Below are 16,008 nucleotides of genomic sequence, written 5' to 3'. Positions count from 1 at the left end.
GTTAATTGAGGGTATGAAATACACACTGTCTTTTTGCAACCATTTGTGTTTCATTTTTACATTAATACCAGTAGTGTGTCATTTTTACAGTAAAGAGGCCATCGTCTTGGCTGTGATAATAGTCACATACCTGGCTTGAGATCGTTCATTTTCCTTGAGGTACGATCTAAAGCGACTCTAAAAAGAGTGGTTTAGGGCTGCCACACATTTAACGTAGATTATCCCATCGAATGTACTCCCACTTAATTACCCCATGTAATATACTGGTTTCTATCTTCAAGGTAGAAACCGTCATGTTCCCATTTTACAGATGACAAATCTGAGGCCAATAGGTAGTAGAAGTGGGTCACAAAGTCTTGGCTTTTGGCTCTAACTCTCCAGCCTTTGACCACTCCATGACACCCCCAGGAACGGAGTATGTCTGGTGGGGGGTGGGGGGGAGGAGGGGTGCATCTCTCGTGACTTTTGTGCCACTGAGGGGTGATGGAAGAATTTAATTACCTTAGCCCCAGACCCTGGAGTGTTCTGTCTCTGTGATGGATATAGTACTCTCCAGCTGGCTGAACTCACTCATAAAAATGAGCTTTGCAAAATGAAGATAAAATGAAGAGTCCATAATTCCCCAGATCTGTTCCAACATGAGGATAATAGCCTGTAGCTCTCTCCTGATAATGGACCCATGACATCCCCATCTCACCCCAGTGGTGTTGACTCACCCCCAAGATCCAGGGCCTGAGTTTCTGGCTGCCTCTCTTGAGTTCCATGCCTCAACACCCCAAATCCCACCCCTTCGGTGTTCCAAGGACTCAGTGGGAGGATCCGCTCCTCTGAAAAGTAAGACCAACCTGTGGGTCCACAGCTTTCTCTTGGTTCTTCAGCACAGAGGGCTTTAAGCAACATAGGTCCTCGTGATAGCGTAGACGACCAATAGAATAAAGGCTGCTTGTATGATAATTATTAGTAGTAGCAGTGGGAAGAGGGCTCATCGGCTGGGCACTTACTGTAGTGTATGGCGTATTGTAAGAACTCAGAAAATATGAACTATCATTCCATCTTCACAGACACTCTGAAGAGATGCTATTATCATCCCCATTTTATAGATGCAGGAACCAGGACTCAGAGTGGTTAAGCAACTTGCCCACCGTCACAAAGCCAAGTGGAGAAGCTTAAGTACACATCTAAGACAGTCTGACTTCACAGACGGTGCTCTTTTTTTAAAATAGGATACAAAAACATAGTAAAAGATGAATAAATAAGCATTATGAAGGAACATACCAAAAAAAAAAAAAAAAAAGAACATACAATAAAAAGTAAGTTTTCTTCCCAACCCATCCTATCCCTAGCCTTCTGGTCCCTTCACCCAGAAGCAAGCACTGTTACCGGTATCTTGGATATTTTTCCAGAGATACTGAGTGCATCTCTGAACTTATTAAAGGATGGATGAAAACATAGGATGGATGTGTAACTATATTTATAGATCTGTGCTGTTCATCTTTTGAAATTTCACAGTGTGTCTTCAAGAGCGTTCCTCGTGGGTCCTTTTAAATCGAATCCCTGTCCCCTTATTTAATGCCTGCACAGGACTCCATCGTATGGATGTGCCATTGTGTATTTAATCTGTTGATACTCTGAGCAACTCTGTGTGTAAGGATGTTTCTTCCAGTTTATCTGCAGGAGAAAGTCCTAAAAATTGAATTGCCAGGACAGAGATCTGTGTATTTTAAATTGTAGGGTAGATCCTGTCAAATTGCCGTTCAAAGAGGTAGTACAAAGCGGCAGTGTGAGAGAGCGAGTGTTTCCCACTGCCTCGCGACAGGGTGTCATCTCAGCCTGGAAACACCCGTGAACTTATCCTGCTCTCTCTGACTTATGCTTAAGAGGTATGGGCAATAGGTCTGGGGAGATCGAGGTCATTATCAGCAAACCAAAGCCATGAAACATGTCTGGGGTACCCCATGGGGACCAGGTGCCCCTGTCTCAGGGATCCCCAAGACACAGAATGCCAACTCAAGCCTCCTGATTTGCAGAGGTTGGCGGGTTTGTAGCTATGACTTGTCAGCGTGGGAGAAAGCACGTCGCCTTGATTCCCCGGGTGGTGTTCTCTCCGGGGAAAGACTGCAAATTAGCAGTTCGGGAGATGTAAGGAAGTTGGTTGCTTCGTGGTGTTTTGTTGTTGTTTTTTAAAGAGCACAGTTGGGTTATGGGGCGGGTCTTTTGTGTGTGTGGAGGGTGGCGGTATTTTGTTTTGATTTTAAGACATGGAGACTTGAGATTTGTTTTTAAATAAGATTGGAGGGAGATGGGAAACAGAGCTGTAACCCATCAGAGATTTGGTGGGAGTGCGAACGGAAAACACCCAGGAGTTCACAGGCTGGGTGTTGTCTTTTTCCTTCGATATTGTTCATTTAAAAGGTAATACACGTATAATTAAAAACATAATTTAAATGATATTCAAATAGAAAAATAAGATAGACTGCAAAGTATGTCTCCCTCCTACTTCTGACTTGTAATATTCTTTGTGAATTGCAACCACTAATACCCATTCCTTCCAGAATATTCTCTGCATTTACACATGCAGAATTTACATGTATTTTTGTATCATGGGCTCATTTCATACCTGTGAGTAGAGGTCTGCCTCATTCTTTTTAAAGAAACGGGCATTATATAGAGGGTTAGACTTCAAAGGACTTTCAGACAATGGGATGTTGCAGACTCTGTTCTTAGTCCTGGTGACATCCTGCTGTTGCCTCCCTCTTCACATAGTTCTAGGTGGATTTTTCTCCCCTGCCCCATCCCCATCACGCCTGTTCTCAGAGGTCAGCCTCAAACGTGGCAAGATCTTTGCTAACCCTCTGTACCATTTTTCTGGTTTCTTTAGAAAGAATAATTATCTTCTGCCTGGTGAAGTTACCAGTAGATTCTCAAGGGGGCCTAAGGAAATACAGAGAGGTCAGACTCTAGACCGGCCCAATTTTACGTTCTTTTTTTTTCTAACTAGCCTTTGAAACCCAGTGTGTATTTTGCTCTTACGACAGATCTCAGTGGAACAAGCCACAGTTAAGGGGGGTTAGTGGCCACATGCGGCTAGCAGCTGCCTTACTGGAGAGCACAGCCCTAGACAGCACCCCCCATCCGTCGCTGACCCATGTTGAATGGACCCCTTGCTTCTCTAGGCCTCCGTCTCCTCTCATTTTTGAATGAAAGTTGGTTTGCATGATCTCAAGAGCTCCCCTTCATCCCAATGTCTTCTGACCTTCAGTGCTAAAAATGGAAGGTCATGGACAAGCCAAGACAAGTAGGTCTGATATAGCAGCTTAATCTCACCATCTGTAAAATGGGGACAATCCGGTGTCACCCCGATCAGAGTGAGGATGAAAAATTATGGCAGCCGTTGAGGAAGTGATTTGGGGAGGAAGAGAAATGAGGCACATTGTGGGGTTGGTGTGAGGATTGGGATTCACCCCAGTGAGTGCGCTGAATCCACTCGCTAGACCCAAGGTTGCTGACCGGGTTCACTTCTCTGAACCCTACTCACCTCATCCATGGGTAACGTAACGTGGGGCTAGAGGTCTCTCCATACAGTCTCTGCTTGGATCAAATAAGGCACCCGTGCAGAGGGCTGGGCACCCTGCTTAGCTCATAGGAAACTCTCCAGTACTAGAAACCGCCGCTGTCCCCACCCCCTGGTCGCAGAAACGCAGCCCAGAATGGGGAGTGGCTTGCCCAAGGTCACGGTGAGATGGTAGTAGCAGACGCTGCCCTATTTTGGCTCCCTCCTTGTTGCTGGCAACTGTCCCAAAAGTCAGCCGCTAATTTCCTCGCAGCAAGGTAAATGAAATAAATACACCCAAAACCGCTGAACTACTCGAATGAGGCCCGGGTCCAAGTGTTGTTTCCATGGTATGTACGCTGGCGTGCACGCATGTGATTTGTTTAAAATCACTGTTCCAAAGGGCGGAGGCTGGCTTGGCAGGACGTGCCGCCCAGCACCCAGATCCCCGTGTTCAGGGCCCTGTTCCACGACCAGTGCCAGATCCCACCAGCTTTCCAGCAAAGGGCCCCTTCGAGATGGCACATGAAACTACCTGTGGCGAAACTGGGATGGTGGAGAAAATTAAAACGACAAGCCAGGAAGCCCAGATCGTTACCTATTATATAACAGTAACAGGAAGCCCTTTCTTCTAGGCATTGGCTGTGCGACATTGCTGCGTACCCCGCACTCGCCGTTTTAATTACTCCTTCTGGTTACCCAGGAAAGGGGTGGCTGCTTAACAAGCCCGTTTTATAGATAAGGAAATAGAAGTTCCAAGAAAATAAAGAACTCATCTGGAAACAGAGAGAGCCAGGAAGGGGCCTTAAAAATCTTCCCCGGGGCAGAAGGGTCGCCAGCCACCCCCATTGACGCAGGAGCCTCCTGGACTCCGGACATTCATAAGCTGGGACAAGTGGCTCTCCCTAGAGCAGCTTAATTTATTCATCTGTAAAATGGGGATATTCAAACTTGACCTTGGTGAGAGTGAGAATAAAATTACTGCAGCAGATGAGGCTGTGTTCTGCGGAGGAACAGGAGGGAGACAGTGTTGTGGGGTTATTATTAGGATCAAGGTGGATGGGTGAATAGAGCTCAGAATCTGTTGGCTGAGACACAGAGCTTGTCCCTTCCTCTCTCCCTCTCTGCAGACACTGAATATCCCTGCTTCTCCCAAGCCCAGCCTCTTTCCAGTTCCTTCCAACAATCAGGTTGCCTTTCTTAGGTCAAAGTGTGAGAAACAGCACCCCAATTTCCCAAGCACCGGCCAGTAGCCCTCCCTGATTTGAAAACCAGCCGAGAAAGAGTTTGAAAAGCTGAACGTGGCTGGGAAGTCTTGTGGGTCATTTTATCCTTTTTCTTTTGTCTTGAGGTAGGGCCCAGGATCTGTCCTTTTCTAGGGTCTGGCCCAAGCCAGCAGTGGGAGAAAAGCTCTTTGGAAACCTTGCCTTCCCAAAAGCTCACCTGCGAGTCCCTTCTTTAATTAAAGAATGGAGTCCAAAGCCAAAGTTGGACACTCAAGAGAGAGCTAGAGGTCTCAGCTGTCTCTGCCTCCAGCTAAACAACCAACATCCTGGGTTTGGTACCCAGAAGAAATGGGGCTTGGGAGAGTTAAGGAAGCAAAGGGGTCAGGGAAGGACCGATCCTCCCCTGTGAGGAAAGACACAGGGGTTCTGGATGGTTCTCTCTCTCTCCACAAACCAGAACCCCAGCAGCAAGAAGCTGAAAGACACTCAGCCAGTCGACACACGGGCCACACATGCTCACACACCCAGTGGAGAAATGACACAGCACGAGGGCAATGCATGAATACAGAGAGACACACACACACACACCGTGACACCAGATGGAGAACACAGCCCGGGGCCGGGCCTGGGTATTCATTATTCCCTCACCCACACAGAGGGGCTGGCAGAGTTACATAACGTGGGCTGCAAAAGGGGGAGGCTAGCTTACTAACTGCCCTGCCCTAAGGGGATCCAGGAAGGGGCACCTCTTTCTTGGGGGGGGGGCGGGTGTCTGCACCCATCTCCCGCTCACAGAGGCAGCGGGGAGCTTGTCGGCTGCCTCAGCCCCTGGATGACCCCGGGAGTTCGCTAAAAGGGAAACGAGGAGTGAGCGTCACTTTGTTCGTGGTGACAGCTGGGGGCTCCCTCCTTGCGCTGAGCATGGCGAGGATGTCAGCCGGGAAGGCTGCTTGGGATAGAACTGGAAACTGGGCTTGAACTGGGGGGGCTAGAGCAAGGTGGAGGGGTTCTCTGCTATCTCCCACCAGCCCCCACCCCCCACCCCCGCAACACACAGATCACCCGCTCCAGGTCAGACACACGGGACACACTAACGTAACTGCCCGCTGTGCTCATGCCGCAGGGGCACACATCTCACCTGGGCCACAGTGTCCCCAGCTGGACTCCCAGCCATACCCCATTTCTCCAAACCTGGGGGAGCCAGAGGGAGTTAAGAAAGTAACCAGAATATGAACTTTTCTCAACTGGAGTGTAAGTTTAAAAAGCTCGGGCTCAAGAGTGGGGCAGACCTGAGTTCAAAGCCTCTCTTTGCTGTCATTTCCACGTGACTTTGGACAACTAACTAACGCCCTTCCCAGGCCTGTTGAAGGGTTACCATGAGGATCAAAGGCCAATGTATTTATATACACACACATACATACATTAAGAGCATACCTGTTTAGTAAGTCTCCACTATGCTTAATCTTTTGGGATTTTTCTTCATTCAACAAGTACTCATGGAGCACCTACTGTGCTCACAATAACCCTGAGGGTACACCGTCCCCTCTCCTTAGTGTTCCCCCATTAGGGTTGCAGGCAGTCTGTGGAGTACAGATGTCCTCTAAAGTTTTGTGTGGACCCGTTGCCTTTATAATGGTCTGTCATGTGTCCTCTGGAGCCGGGAACAAGTTGATAGTTACCAAGATGGTCAGAAAGGGTGGTTGACACTGTTGGCGGCATTCCCCTTCCAGTGGGCTTGTTTTGGGGACTTGGGGAGTGGGTGGGACAGAGAGCCCAAGGATCTGTCCTGGCTGAGCTCCTGACAGGCAAGTGGAAATGCGGGTTAGACCCAGAGAGCCAAAGGCCACGAGACAAGTTGGAACGGTGACTCCTCATGATGGGAGAGATAAGAGATGAGATCGTGATTTCTGCCTTTTGGTTTCTAGGCTATCAGGTTTCCCCAGGGAGACTGTTGGTCTCAGGGGGCTCTGATCATGGGAGAGGAAACCAGGCAATTTGCAGCTAACAGGGAAGGGCCCGCATCCCCTCAAGGAGGAAGGATTCCGTTTCGAGGTTGGCTTCCAAACCCTAGTGTCTTGTGGTTAGACTTCTCTGTTGGCTGCATTTTTCCATCTCGCTTTTGAAGATGGCGCTGGGCGCCCCACATCGATCTCTGTCCGGTCGCTTCACCCCTCCTCTGTTCCTTCTCTCCAGCACAGGTCTGACGGGCCGGCAATGCCCAGGGAATAGTGCCCAGGAGTTTGCGTCACCTCGAGACACATCTAGACGCCTCCACCAGACACTTCTCCTCCCCAGTCGGCCTGACCCGTGGCTTCGGGACACGCCCCACGGCTTCTCCTGACGTCTGCCCGATCGACCATCACTTCCTAGAGAACAAGGAGGAAGGCAGACGCATGAAATCATGCCACCGAGGGCCGGATGGGAGTGAGAGGGTGATACCGAGTTGACGTCAGAGACGGAGAGGACGAACCCAAGAGTAGCTCCTTCTTGAGCCTCCCCGAGCCACCAGCCCCTGGCTCTTCCTCTTGGCACAGCGTAAAGCCTGGATCCTCCTGGTGAACTCGACTTGGCTTGACCTATTTTGAGTCTTCGGACCCCCGGACACTAGACGCCATGGAGAGTCAGGTGTTCAGTGTTCAGCAGATCCAACCCAACGTCATTTCCGTCCGCCTCTTCAAGCGCAAGGTGGGGGGCCTGGGCTTCCTGGTGAAGGAGCGGGTGAACAAGCCACCCGTGATCATCTCCGACCTGATCCGAGGGGGTGCCGCGGAGCAGAGCGGCCTCATCCAGGCCGGCGACATCATCCTCGCCGTCAACGGCCAGCCCCTGGTGGACCTGAGCTATGACAGTGCCCTGGAGGTGCTCAGGGGCATCGCCTCTGAGACCCACGTGGTCCTCATTCTGAGGGGCCCTGAGGGCTTCACCACTCACCTGGAGACCACCTTCACCGGGGATGGGACCCCCAAGACCATCCGGGTGACGCGGCCCCTGGGTCTGCCCACCACAGCCGTCGATCTTTCTCACCAGTCATCAGCCAGCAAGGAGCACATGCCGGCCGTGGACGGGACCACGGGCCCTGGCAACGGCCCCCAGCATACCCAGGACAGCAGGCAGGAAGCAGGCTCACTCTCGAACACCAACAGCCTGGCCCCCAGACCCCCAGGCCAGGACCCCACCAAGAAAAGCACTGGGGGCGCCCCCCAAGACAGCCAGAACAGTGAATTGCTCAAAGAGATAGAGCCTGTGCTGAGCCTTCTCACCAGTGGGAGCAAAGGGATCAACGGAGGCGGACCCTCCAAGGCGGAGACAAAAGACGCGGAAGTCCAGGTGGACAGGTAAGTGCCACAGGTGTGTGCGCACGGGCGTGTGTGCGCACGGGTGTGTGTGCATGTGTGTCCTGTATGGAAGCGTGTCCTGCTACTCGGTGTCGGACCCGGGAGCCAACCTGAGCTGTTGCAGATGCTCACCCAGGCACATCCGCTCGGCCCCTCTTGCCTCTTTCCCTTAAAACAGCACTCGTGAGAGCAAAATGGGTGTAACTTCAGGCCTGTATCTCTTGCCGTGAGACCCAGAGCTAGGAGTCATGGTTGCTGATGCCGTGTCTTCCAGCAACCCCTCGAGGTGGGTATTTTTGCAATCTGCAATTCATGGGGCAGAAGACTGAGGCTCGGAGGGAAGGGGCCTCTCCCGGGTCATCCAGAGAGCGAGAGGCGCGTGTCCGTGGCAGTCTTGGCACAGGGTGAAGGCCAAGGTCCCGGGAATTGGGAGAGGATGAGCTGAGGCCTGGGTAACCCTTAGCCTAACCCAGCTGTCCTTGTGACAGCCGCTGGGAACAAGCGAGGAATCAAAGCAGAGAACTGGCCCCAGTTCCCCCAAAACTGGGCTTACTTAGGTTGTGCAGGAGCTAAGGCTAGAACGCGAAGACCCAGGTCCCGGTCCCCCTGATTCTGGAGAGGAAGAGAACAGGCAATGCCCACCTGGCAAATTCAGGGGAACCGGGACCTGGGTGATTCTAGCACCTTCTTTGGGGAGGAATTGTCAGGTGGGCCAGGGGTCAGAGAATAGTGGGTCCAGAGATATGAGAGAGAGGGAAATTTCTCTCTGCCCCCTTCTGCTGTCATCTTAGATTAGCATTAACTCTACAGCCCCCACTACAGGGGAAGCTGAGGTGTGGGGCCACCCAGAAACCCAGGCCAAGATTTCCCAACCCTCTGTCCAAGGACCCCTGAGTATCTGGAGAGCATGAAGAGGTCCCCAAGTTGTCCCTCAGGGACGTGGATTAAAGAACTCTCCAGACCCGTGCACCAATTCATTTACCAGTTGTTCACTGAAGGTCTACTGTGGCCAGACACTGCTCTGGGCACCAGGGGTAAAGCAATGAATGGGACAGACAAACCCTCTGACCTTGTGAGTGAATGAAATAGACAAGCCCCTTGATCTTGGGGAGCTTATAGTGTTGTGGGAAAGATGAAGAGTAAATGAGATCAAGATGTTAAAATATGTAGGCCATCGGTGATATGTGCTAAGGAGATATACGGAACAAGGAAGGGGTCGGGAAGTGTTGGGGAGAATGAGTTTTAGAGAGTGAGGATAGGCAGGTCTCCAGGAATGTGACATTGGAAGACCCAGTAGAAGGGGAAGAAAGGCTCTTTGAAGCTTTATGGAGAAGGGCCATTCCATGCAGAGGGAGCAGCAGGTGCCAAGGTCCTGAGGTAGGAGTGTGCCTTATATGGTGGAGGAATTGCACAGGATCTAGTCTTCCTTCCTGATGGGTCAGCCCCCAAACTGCCTTTTGGTGGGGGCTCAGTCTGTGGCACCCCATCTCAGACCACCATTGCTTCCTGGAACTTTTGAAACTTTTCCCACCTGGGCAAAAACCAAACCAATTCCAGCAAGACACCAAGAAGGAAGACGAGCCTGTATCAGAAGCCGCCAGGCATCCCCTGCTGCCCTTTGAGCTCCTGTCCTCCGTCCTGCTCTCTTCTGTCTTCTGCACATTCCTGGGGCAGCTTGGAGTTTCCCTCATACCTTTGGTCCCTTCTCTACAGGAGACAGTGTCTTGGCCCCAGTACACAGCTCATGGTGTGACCCTCTTGGTGGGGCAAGTGTCAGGGAGCTCCTATCATCCTGACCTTCCTTTCCAGAGCTGGAGGCCAGGATTTGTCCTTGGAGCTGTCCTGGTTTGCAGAGATCTGGGGCCTGGTCCACCCACGACTAAACACGAGACCCCCACCCCAGGCAAGAACCCAGTCTTCAGGGTCACTGCCGCCTCCCAGGGTTCCCTTCAGCGGCTCACACGGGAAAGACAACATAGTCTTGAGATAACTTCTGGGAAGCCAGCAGCCGCCAAGTCTCATTCAATGGATTTAAATCTTAAAGCAGTTGGAGAATCCAGGTTCAGTCATTGGCCTGGTTTTTCTGGGACACCACCCGAAGTGCCTCCCCTCAAAGTTTCCTGGGTAGACCCTCTTCCTCAACACCCCTTCTCCCAGGAGGAGCAGCAGGAAGCTGAGTAAGAGTGTTACATCGGGTGTTCTACCTGGGGCCGTATCTAGCGTTCCGTACACTTGGTTCTGAGTCTTGGCTGGGCGCAGGGCGGGCGTGGGGTCAGGAGCGTCCGAATTCGCTGGGGCTTTATTTCAGTCCCATCCCGGACCCAGGAGCCTGAATCTCCCTGTGTGACGTGGAGAAGTCCCTGGCAGGTCCCTCCCCATGCCAGAAGCCAGTATGACCCTCTCCCAGCTGACAGGGCAGGACACACAAGCCCGGCCCGGCGCGGGACACTAGGATTGGCGGAGGTCATGAAATACAAAGGACTTGAACTGCAGCCCTCTCATAGGCCAGGCCTGAGGGGGCGCCTCTCCAAACCCCAACTCAGAAAAGCAGGCTTGGTTTCCCCGAGGGTGGAGGGACGACACGCCGGTCTGATGTGGGGTCTCCTCCAGCGGCCCTAGTTTCCCAAACTGGGGGGCTGCCCCGAGCTCTTGACCTGCCCTCGTCCATCACAGCCTTCATTCCAGTGACCAAAAGGAGCAGCAAACACTGCTTTGGAGGAGGCATCGTTTGGAAGAAAGTGGCCCGGGGCAAGTCCAGGGCTCCACGAACCCAGCTGAGGGAAGCGGTTCGAAGGAGGAGTATTGTCTGATGCCAGCACGTGGTTTCCCTGGCTTGATGACCCACACCTGTGCTGGGCTCAGAACTTTCCCTCACCTTCCGCCACTTTAACGAGTATTTTTTTTTAAATATTTTATTTATTTATTTGACAGAGACAGATCACAAGTAGGCAGAGAGGCAGGCAGAGAGAGAGAGGAGGAAGCAGGCTCCCTGCTGAGCAGAGAGCCCCATGCGGGACTCGATCCCAGGACCCTGAGATCATGACCTGAGCCGAAGGCAGAGGCTTTAACCCACTGAGCCACCCAGGTGCCCCTTAACGAGTATTTTTAAATGCCTCCTCTACTAGCCAGGAGCAAATTCATGGATCATATAACCTACTCACACTTTACATTTTTTAATAAATATAATGCCCTAACGATAAAAGAAAGGACACCAAGCATAAAAGCAATTTATTGTAGGGGTGCCTGGGTGGCACAGTCGGTTGGTGTCCGACTCTTGGTTTCAGCTTAGGTCATGATCTCATGGTCGTGAGATCAGGCCCTGTATCAGGCTCCCTGGTTAGCGGAAAGTCTGCTTGGGTGTCTCTCTCCCTTTCCCTCTGCCTCAACCCCCTCTGTGCGTGCTCTCTCTCTCTCTCTCTCTCTCTGTGTGTCTCAAATAAAAAAATAAATCTTTAAAAGAAAAAAAGTAACTTATAGTAATAGAAGCTCTAATGTAATAGATCAGTACTTGGATATTTGCCCCTACACGTAGAATTAGCCCGCACATGACAGTGTCAAATGTGGATTTGACACAAGTGTGTCATTTTGGCAACTCAGACACCACCAGTAGGGTCGTCTTAGTGATGTGGTATGGGATTTTCCGAAGTGGCGACTGCACTCCCGATAAAACGGTGTCCTGTCTTGATTTGACCCAGCGGTGGCTGCAAGGAATATTCACGATATTTTAAAGCCGTGTTTATATGTCCGACCCAATTGGAATCTTGGCTCAGGAATCAAAGCTTAGCTTGCTTCAGATCTGGGTGAATGTCCAAAAGGTGCGTGGCAGCCAGGCCCCGTCTTCCCTGTGTGGGTTTGTCCCTGGCACTGAAAGATGTCCCCCCACCTCCGAGGCCACCTCCTTCCCACTGTGATGGCAGGAGCCCTCGAGATCGTTGGAACGACCCAAACTTCTGGTTGTTGCAGATGTGCCCTCGGGAATCACCAGCCTGCCTCCCAGTGGCTGAGCTAAATGCCGTGCTGAGTGTCAGCGTCCCAAGTCAGGAAACGGAAGCCCAGGGACAGAACGGTCTTCAGGGTCACTCTTGGGCCTGGCAGGCCTGGGAGCATCCGAGCCCCTTGGAGCACACGGTGGCCTGGAAATGACGCACCCTTCCAGGGGCTTCCCCATCCAGGCTGCTTTGTGGGGTGGGATCAGAGCTGGCTTCCGGGTGGCCCCCGCCAGGCCTGGAGCCCCCGGCTACGGCAGCAGTATGTGGCTTCTGGGGGACCAAGCAGAGGCTGGGGCCATCCCTAGTTCTCAGCGGTGCCCTTGACTTTCCTGTTCTCTTGGCTTCATTTCCTTCCTTTCCTCTTTCCTCTTGGACGCGGACCTGTTCTCCTGCTTTATCTAGTTCCTTTCCGTTGCAGGGCATCCCTGGTCCTGTTGCTGGGATGCTGGCCCTTCGCGGGGGGGAGATGCGATGGCTCGTGTAGGTACAGCCTCACCTTGCATCTGGGGGGAGGTGGACCTGGCGGGTGATGGCAGCATGTGGGTGTGTAAGGAAGGGAAATCTGGGGGCTTCTGGAACCTTCTGCCCTTGGGAGCGGTCACTTTAAAATGCTGCGTGTCAGAGGATATCCAGGTTGTTCTGCTGCCCTGAAGGAGGGTTCTAAAGAGGCCAAGGTCCCTGGCCCAGCATCCATCTGGACCAGCCGTCAGCCTCGCCCTGTGCTGGGATCGCTTCCCCTCCACCTGCAGGGGACTCGGCTCCTTACAGAGTACCTTCCTGACCCCTATGTCTTCAGGGCTGGGGTGAATTCAGCTCCCTAAGCGGGCTGTGTGGTTGGGGTTCCCTTATCAGTGAGAAAACTGAAACTTTGAGAGCTGGAGCAGTTTTGTCCAGGGTCACCTAGCACGGGCCACAGGGTGCCGCCTGGCTTCTACCTGGACGTCTCACTGTGGGCATCTACAGTTAAAGACAAACCAGGCGAGAGAACGTGGCCGGAGGCACAGAAGTCCATTTTGAGCCCAGAGAAAGAGCTTAACAGGGGAGAGGAGGTCACCTGTGACAAGCCTGCGTTTCATCATCGTGATGCGGGTCAACGTGTACTGAATACTCCAGGTGGGCCTGCCCCCATGTGCAGGTGTTGACATTGATGAGTTCATTTGCTCCTCACAGCACCTGTTTTCCTAATAAGCAAACCAAGGCTCAGAGAGGTGCAGTCCCTTCTGCCGGGTCACACAGCTCACAAGTAGCAAAGCCAGGACTTGACCCCGAGCCCATGGTCTTGGCTGCTACCAACATAGATGGCACTGTTGGCCACAGCGTACTTGACCGCTGGCCATCAAGCTGCTGAGGATGCTGGAGTACTTTCTCAGTCCGGAAGGGAGAGAGAGATGAGAGAGAGCACCCCTGGAGAACTGATCTCAGACCAACCAACAGCAGCCCTGACTCCAGGGCTGTCTGCAGTAGAGGACCTCCTCTCTGGCTGCACTTGACTCATGGCTTTGAGTCACTCTGTTGGCATGGACTCCGATGACTGCCTTTGCACTGAGTGTCAGTGTGAGCTTTCATTCTCATCCTGACCGTTTGAACACCTGGGGCTTCCCCAGTCCGTCCTTTCCTGGGGAAGGGACTGGAGTCGTAGTTATGGAGTCGTTACTCTTGCTTTACCCTCTCTTCCGTCTGTGTCCCTGCCACTTTGTCATGTGGGCACCCAGCCCCTCGTTCTGGGGAAGAGCTATAGACTAAGCCCACCCAGCCACCTGCTCACCCCAGACAGCCGTAACCAGGGGCCTTCTCACCATCTTTCATTCAACGAATATTTATTGAGCATCTGTTCTGCCCTAGATACTGTCCTTGGAACTGGGGATCCACCGAGGAGCCTCTGTCATTAAGAAGTCATAGACAAGAAGGGAATAAAAAACAGGTAGCCTCAGGCAATCGCTTTAGAAATTGCATGAGAGACATGGAATACTACATTAAAAACTAATGATGTACTGTATGGCGACTAACATTAAAAATAATAATAATAACATGGTGATTTGAAGAAACAAGGCTTGGGGTTAGGTTTAAAAAAAAAAAAAAAAAACTAGATCAGAGAGTCGGAGAAAGCCTCCCTAAAAAGGCAACATTTATACTGAGGCCAGAAGGTGTGAACCATGTGAAATCTAGGGAAGGGCATTCCTGGCAAAAGGTACAGCAGGAGCAAAGGCCCTGAGGCAGGAACAAGGTAGGATGTTCAAGGAACGGAAAGAAGGTCTGTGGGACGTGAGCATAGTGAGTAGGAATAAAGAGGTAGGCAGTGACCCCACGTGTGGGCTGGGACACTAATTCTGCACGCCATCCCTGCCCCAGCCACTGTCTCAGTTTCCCCTGCTCCTTGCTGCAATAACAAAGATCACAAACGCGGTGGCCTAAAACAACCCGCATTTATTCTCCTACAGCTCCAAAGGTCTTGGGTCTGGAGGCTCTAGAGGTGAATCTGTTTCCCTACCTTCTGCAGCTGTGAGAGCTGCATTCTTTGACTTGCTTGGCTAGTAGCCCAGCCCCTTCCTGACCCTTCAGAGGCAGCATGCGGCCTCTTGCCTTCAGGGTCACATGGCCTTCCTCTCTTATGGCAGATCTCCCTCGGCTTCCTTCTTCTAAGGATGTATGATGGCATTTAGGGCCTACCCAGTTAATCCAAGATAATCCCAGTTTCAACATCCTCAACTTCCATCACCCCTGCAAAGACCCCCTTTCCATGTAAGGTAACATATATGGGTTCCAGGGGTTAGGGTTTGATGTCTCTGGGGGCCACTTTTAGCCCACTGCACTCATCCAACAAGCCCCCTGGAGAAAGCTGTGCCCAGGTCCTGGACTGGCCATTACTATGAGGTCTCACTGGACTGGGTTCCGTGACCTTACTTTGAGTCCTCCCTTTGCCACTCAGCACCTACATATTTTAGAAAAGCCCCTGGACCTCTCTGGGCCTCAGTTTCCCCATCTGTAAAAGTAGTATGTGGACCAGATGAGCCCTAAGATTCCTTCCAGGCTCCTCCTTAAGGTCAGTAGCGAGCACGTTCATCACAGGCCAGGCAGCTGACCAGTCCCCCTCCTGTCCAGCCCACCCCGAAAGTACACTCTCCAGAGCATCACTCTAGGGGGAGGAGCTCAGACATCCCTTTAGGTCACAGGTCACAAACGGGAGATTGAAGGTCCCACCCAGATCGTCTACGAGTTTTATTGGGAGGCCTACGGAGTTTTTTAAAGAATGATTTTGTGGCAAAATAGAGAAAGCAAGAGGTTTCACAATGAAACTGATTTCCAGCCTCTCAAAAATAAAGAGAATATCAGAAGAGCTATTAGCATCAAGTCTATTCGTGGGGAGACAGCCAGCCCGGGGAGCTGGGCGGGGCCTAGCGCGGGCTCTCCAGCTCCCCAGGAACCCGAGTCTGCCAATCGGCTCAGCGTGGACGCTGTAAACACTGGAGTTTGAGGATCCTGTCCAGTTTTTGTGATGTGAAGAATTACAGTCCTGATTGTTGCTGAGCCCAGAGGCCCTCACCTCGCTTCTCAGCTAGAGCACTGCAGTAAAATTCTAGCTCTCAAGAGCCTCGTCTCCCCTTTCATCATCTTCCCCCACTCCAGCACGATGAGATCTAGAACAGAGCTTTGCAGAGACCTCAGACTCATTTTTCCATGGCCCCCAAGTCTTCCTGCTCTCACTTCACTCCCAATATCCGAGACCGGGTGGAGCGTGGACGGTGAGAAGGGGGTCAGAGCGTAGTGCCATGTCTGAGGAGAAACGCGGCAGGCCTCCTGCCAGGACCAGCTGCTCCTCAGCAGCCTTCTCGCCGGGTCAGGGCGGAGCAAGCAGCCCCTACCTCCAGACTGTGCCCGACACAGAGGCCTGGCCCACCTGCTCCCCATCC

The 16,008-nt window shown here is 52.1% G+C and overlaps 1 protein-coding gene across 10 annotated transcripts in view; it reads left to right on the top strand.

The window, feature by feature from the left end:
- Nucleotides 1–16,008, top strand: part of NOS1 (nitric oxide synthase 1) — a 170,402-nt gene that overhangs the window by 80,117 nt on the left and 74,277 nt on the right. For 8 of the 10 annotated variants that reach the window (XM_013056573.2, XM_013056571.2, XM_045073742.1 and 5 more), the window contains exon 2: nt 6,970–8,111. In XM_013056573.2, coding sequence (XP_012912027.1) covers nt 7,390–8,111 — 722 coding nt within the window. In that variant the 5' untranslated portion in view covers nt 6,970–7,389. The remainder of the gene's footprint in view (nt 1–6,969; nt 8,112–16,008) is intronic. The other 2 variants (XM_045073745.1, XM_045073743.1) reach the window with 1 other exon arrangement.

Source organism: Mustela putorius, unplaced genomic scaffold, assembly GCF_011764305.1.
Source record: "Mustela putorius furo isolate JIRA1106 unplaced genomic scaffold, ASM1176430v1.1 tig00537248_pilon_pilon_pilon, whole genome shotgun sequence".
Classification (NCBI taxonomy): Eukaryota; Metazoa; Chordata; class Mammalia; order Carnivora; family Mustelidae; genus Mustela; species Mustela putorius.
Note: the sequence above shows the minus strand (reverse complement) of the source record. Positions and strands in the feature narration are given on the sequence as shown.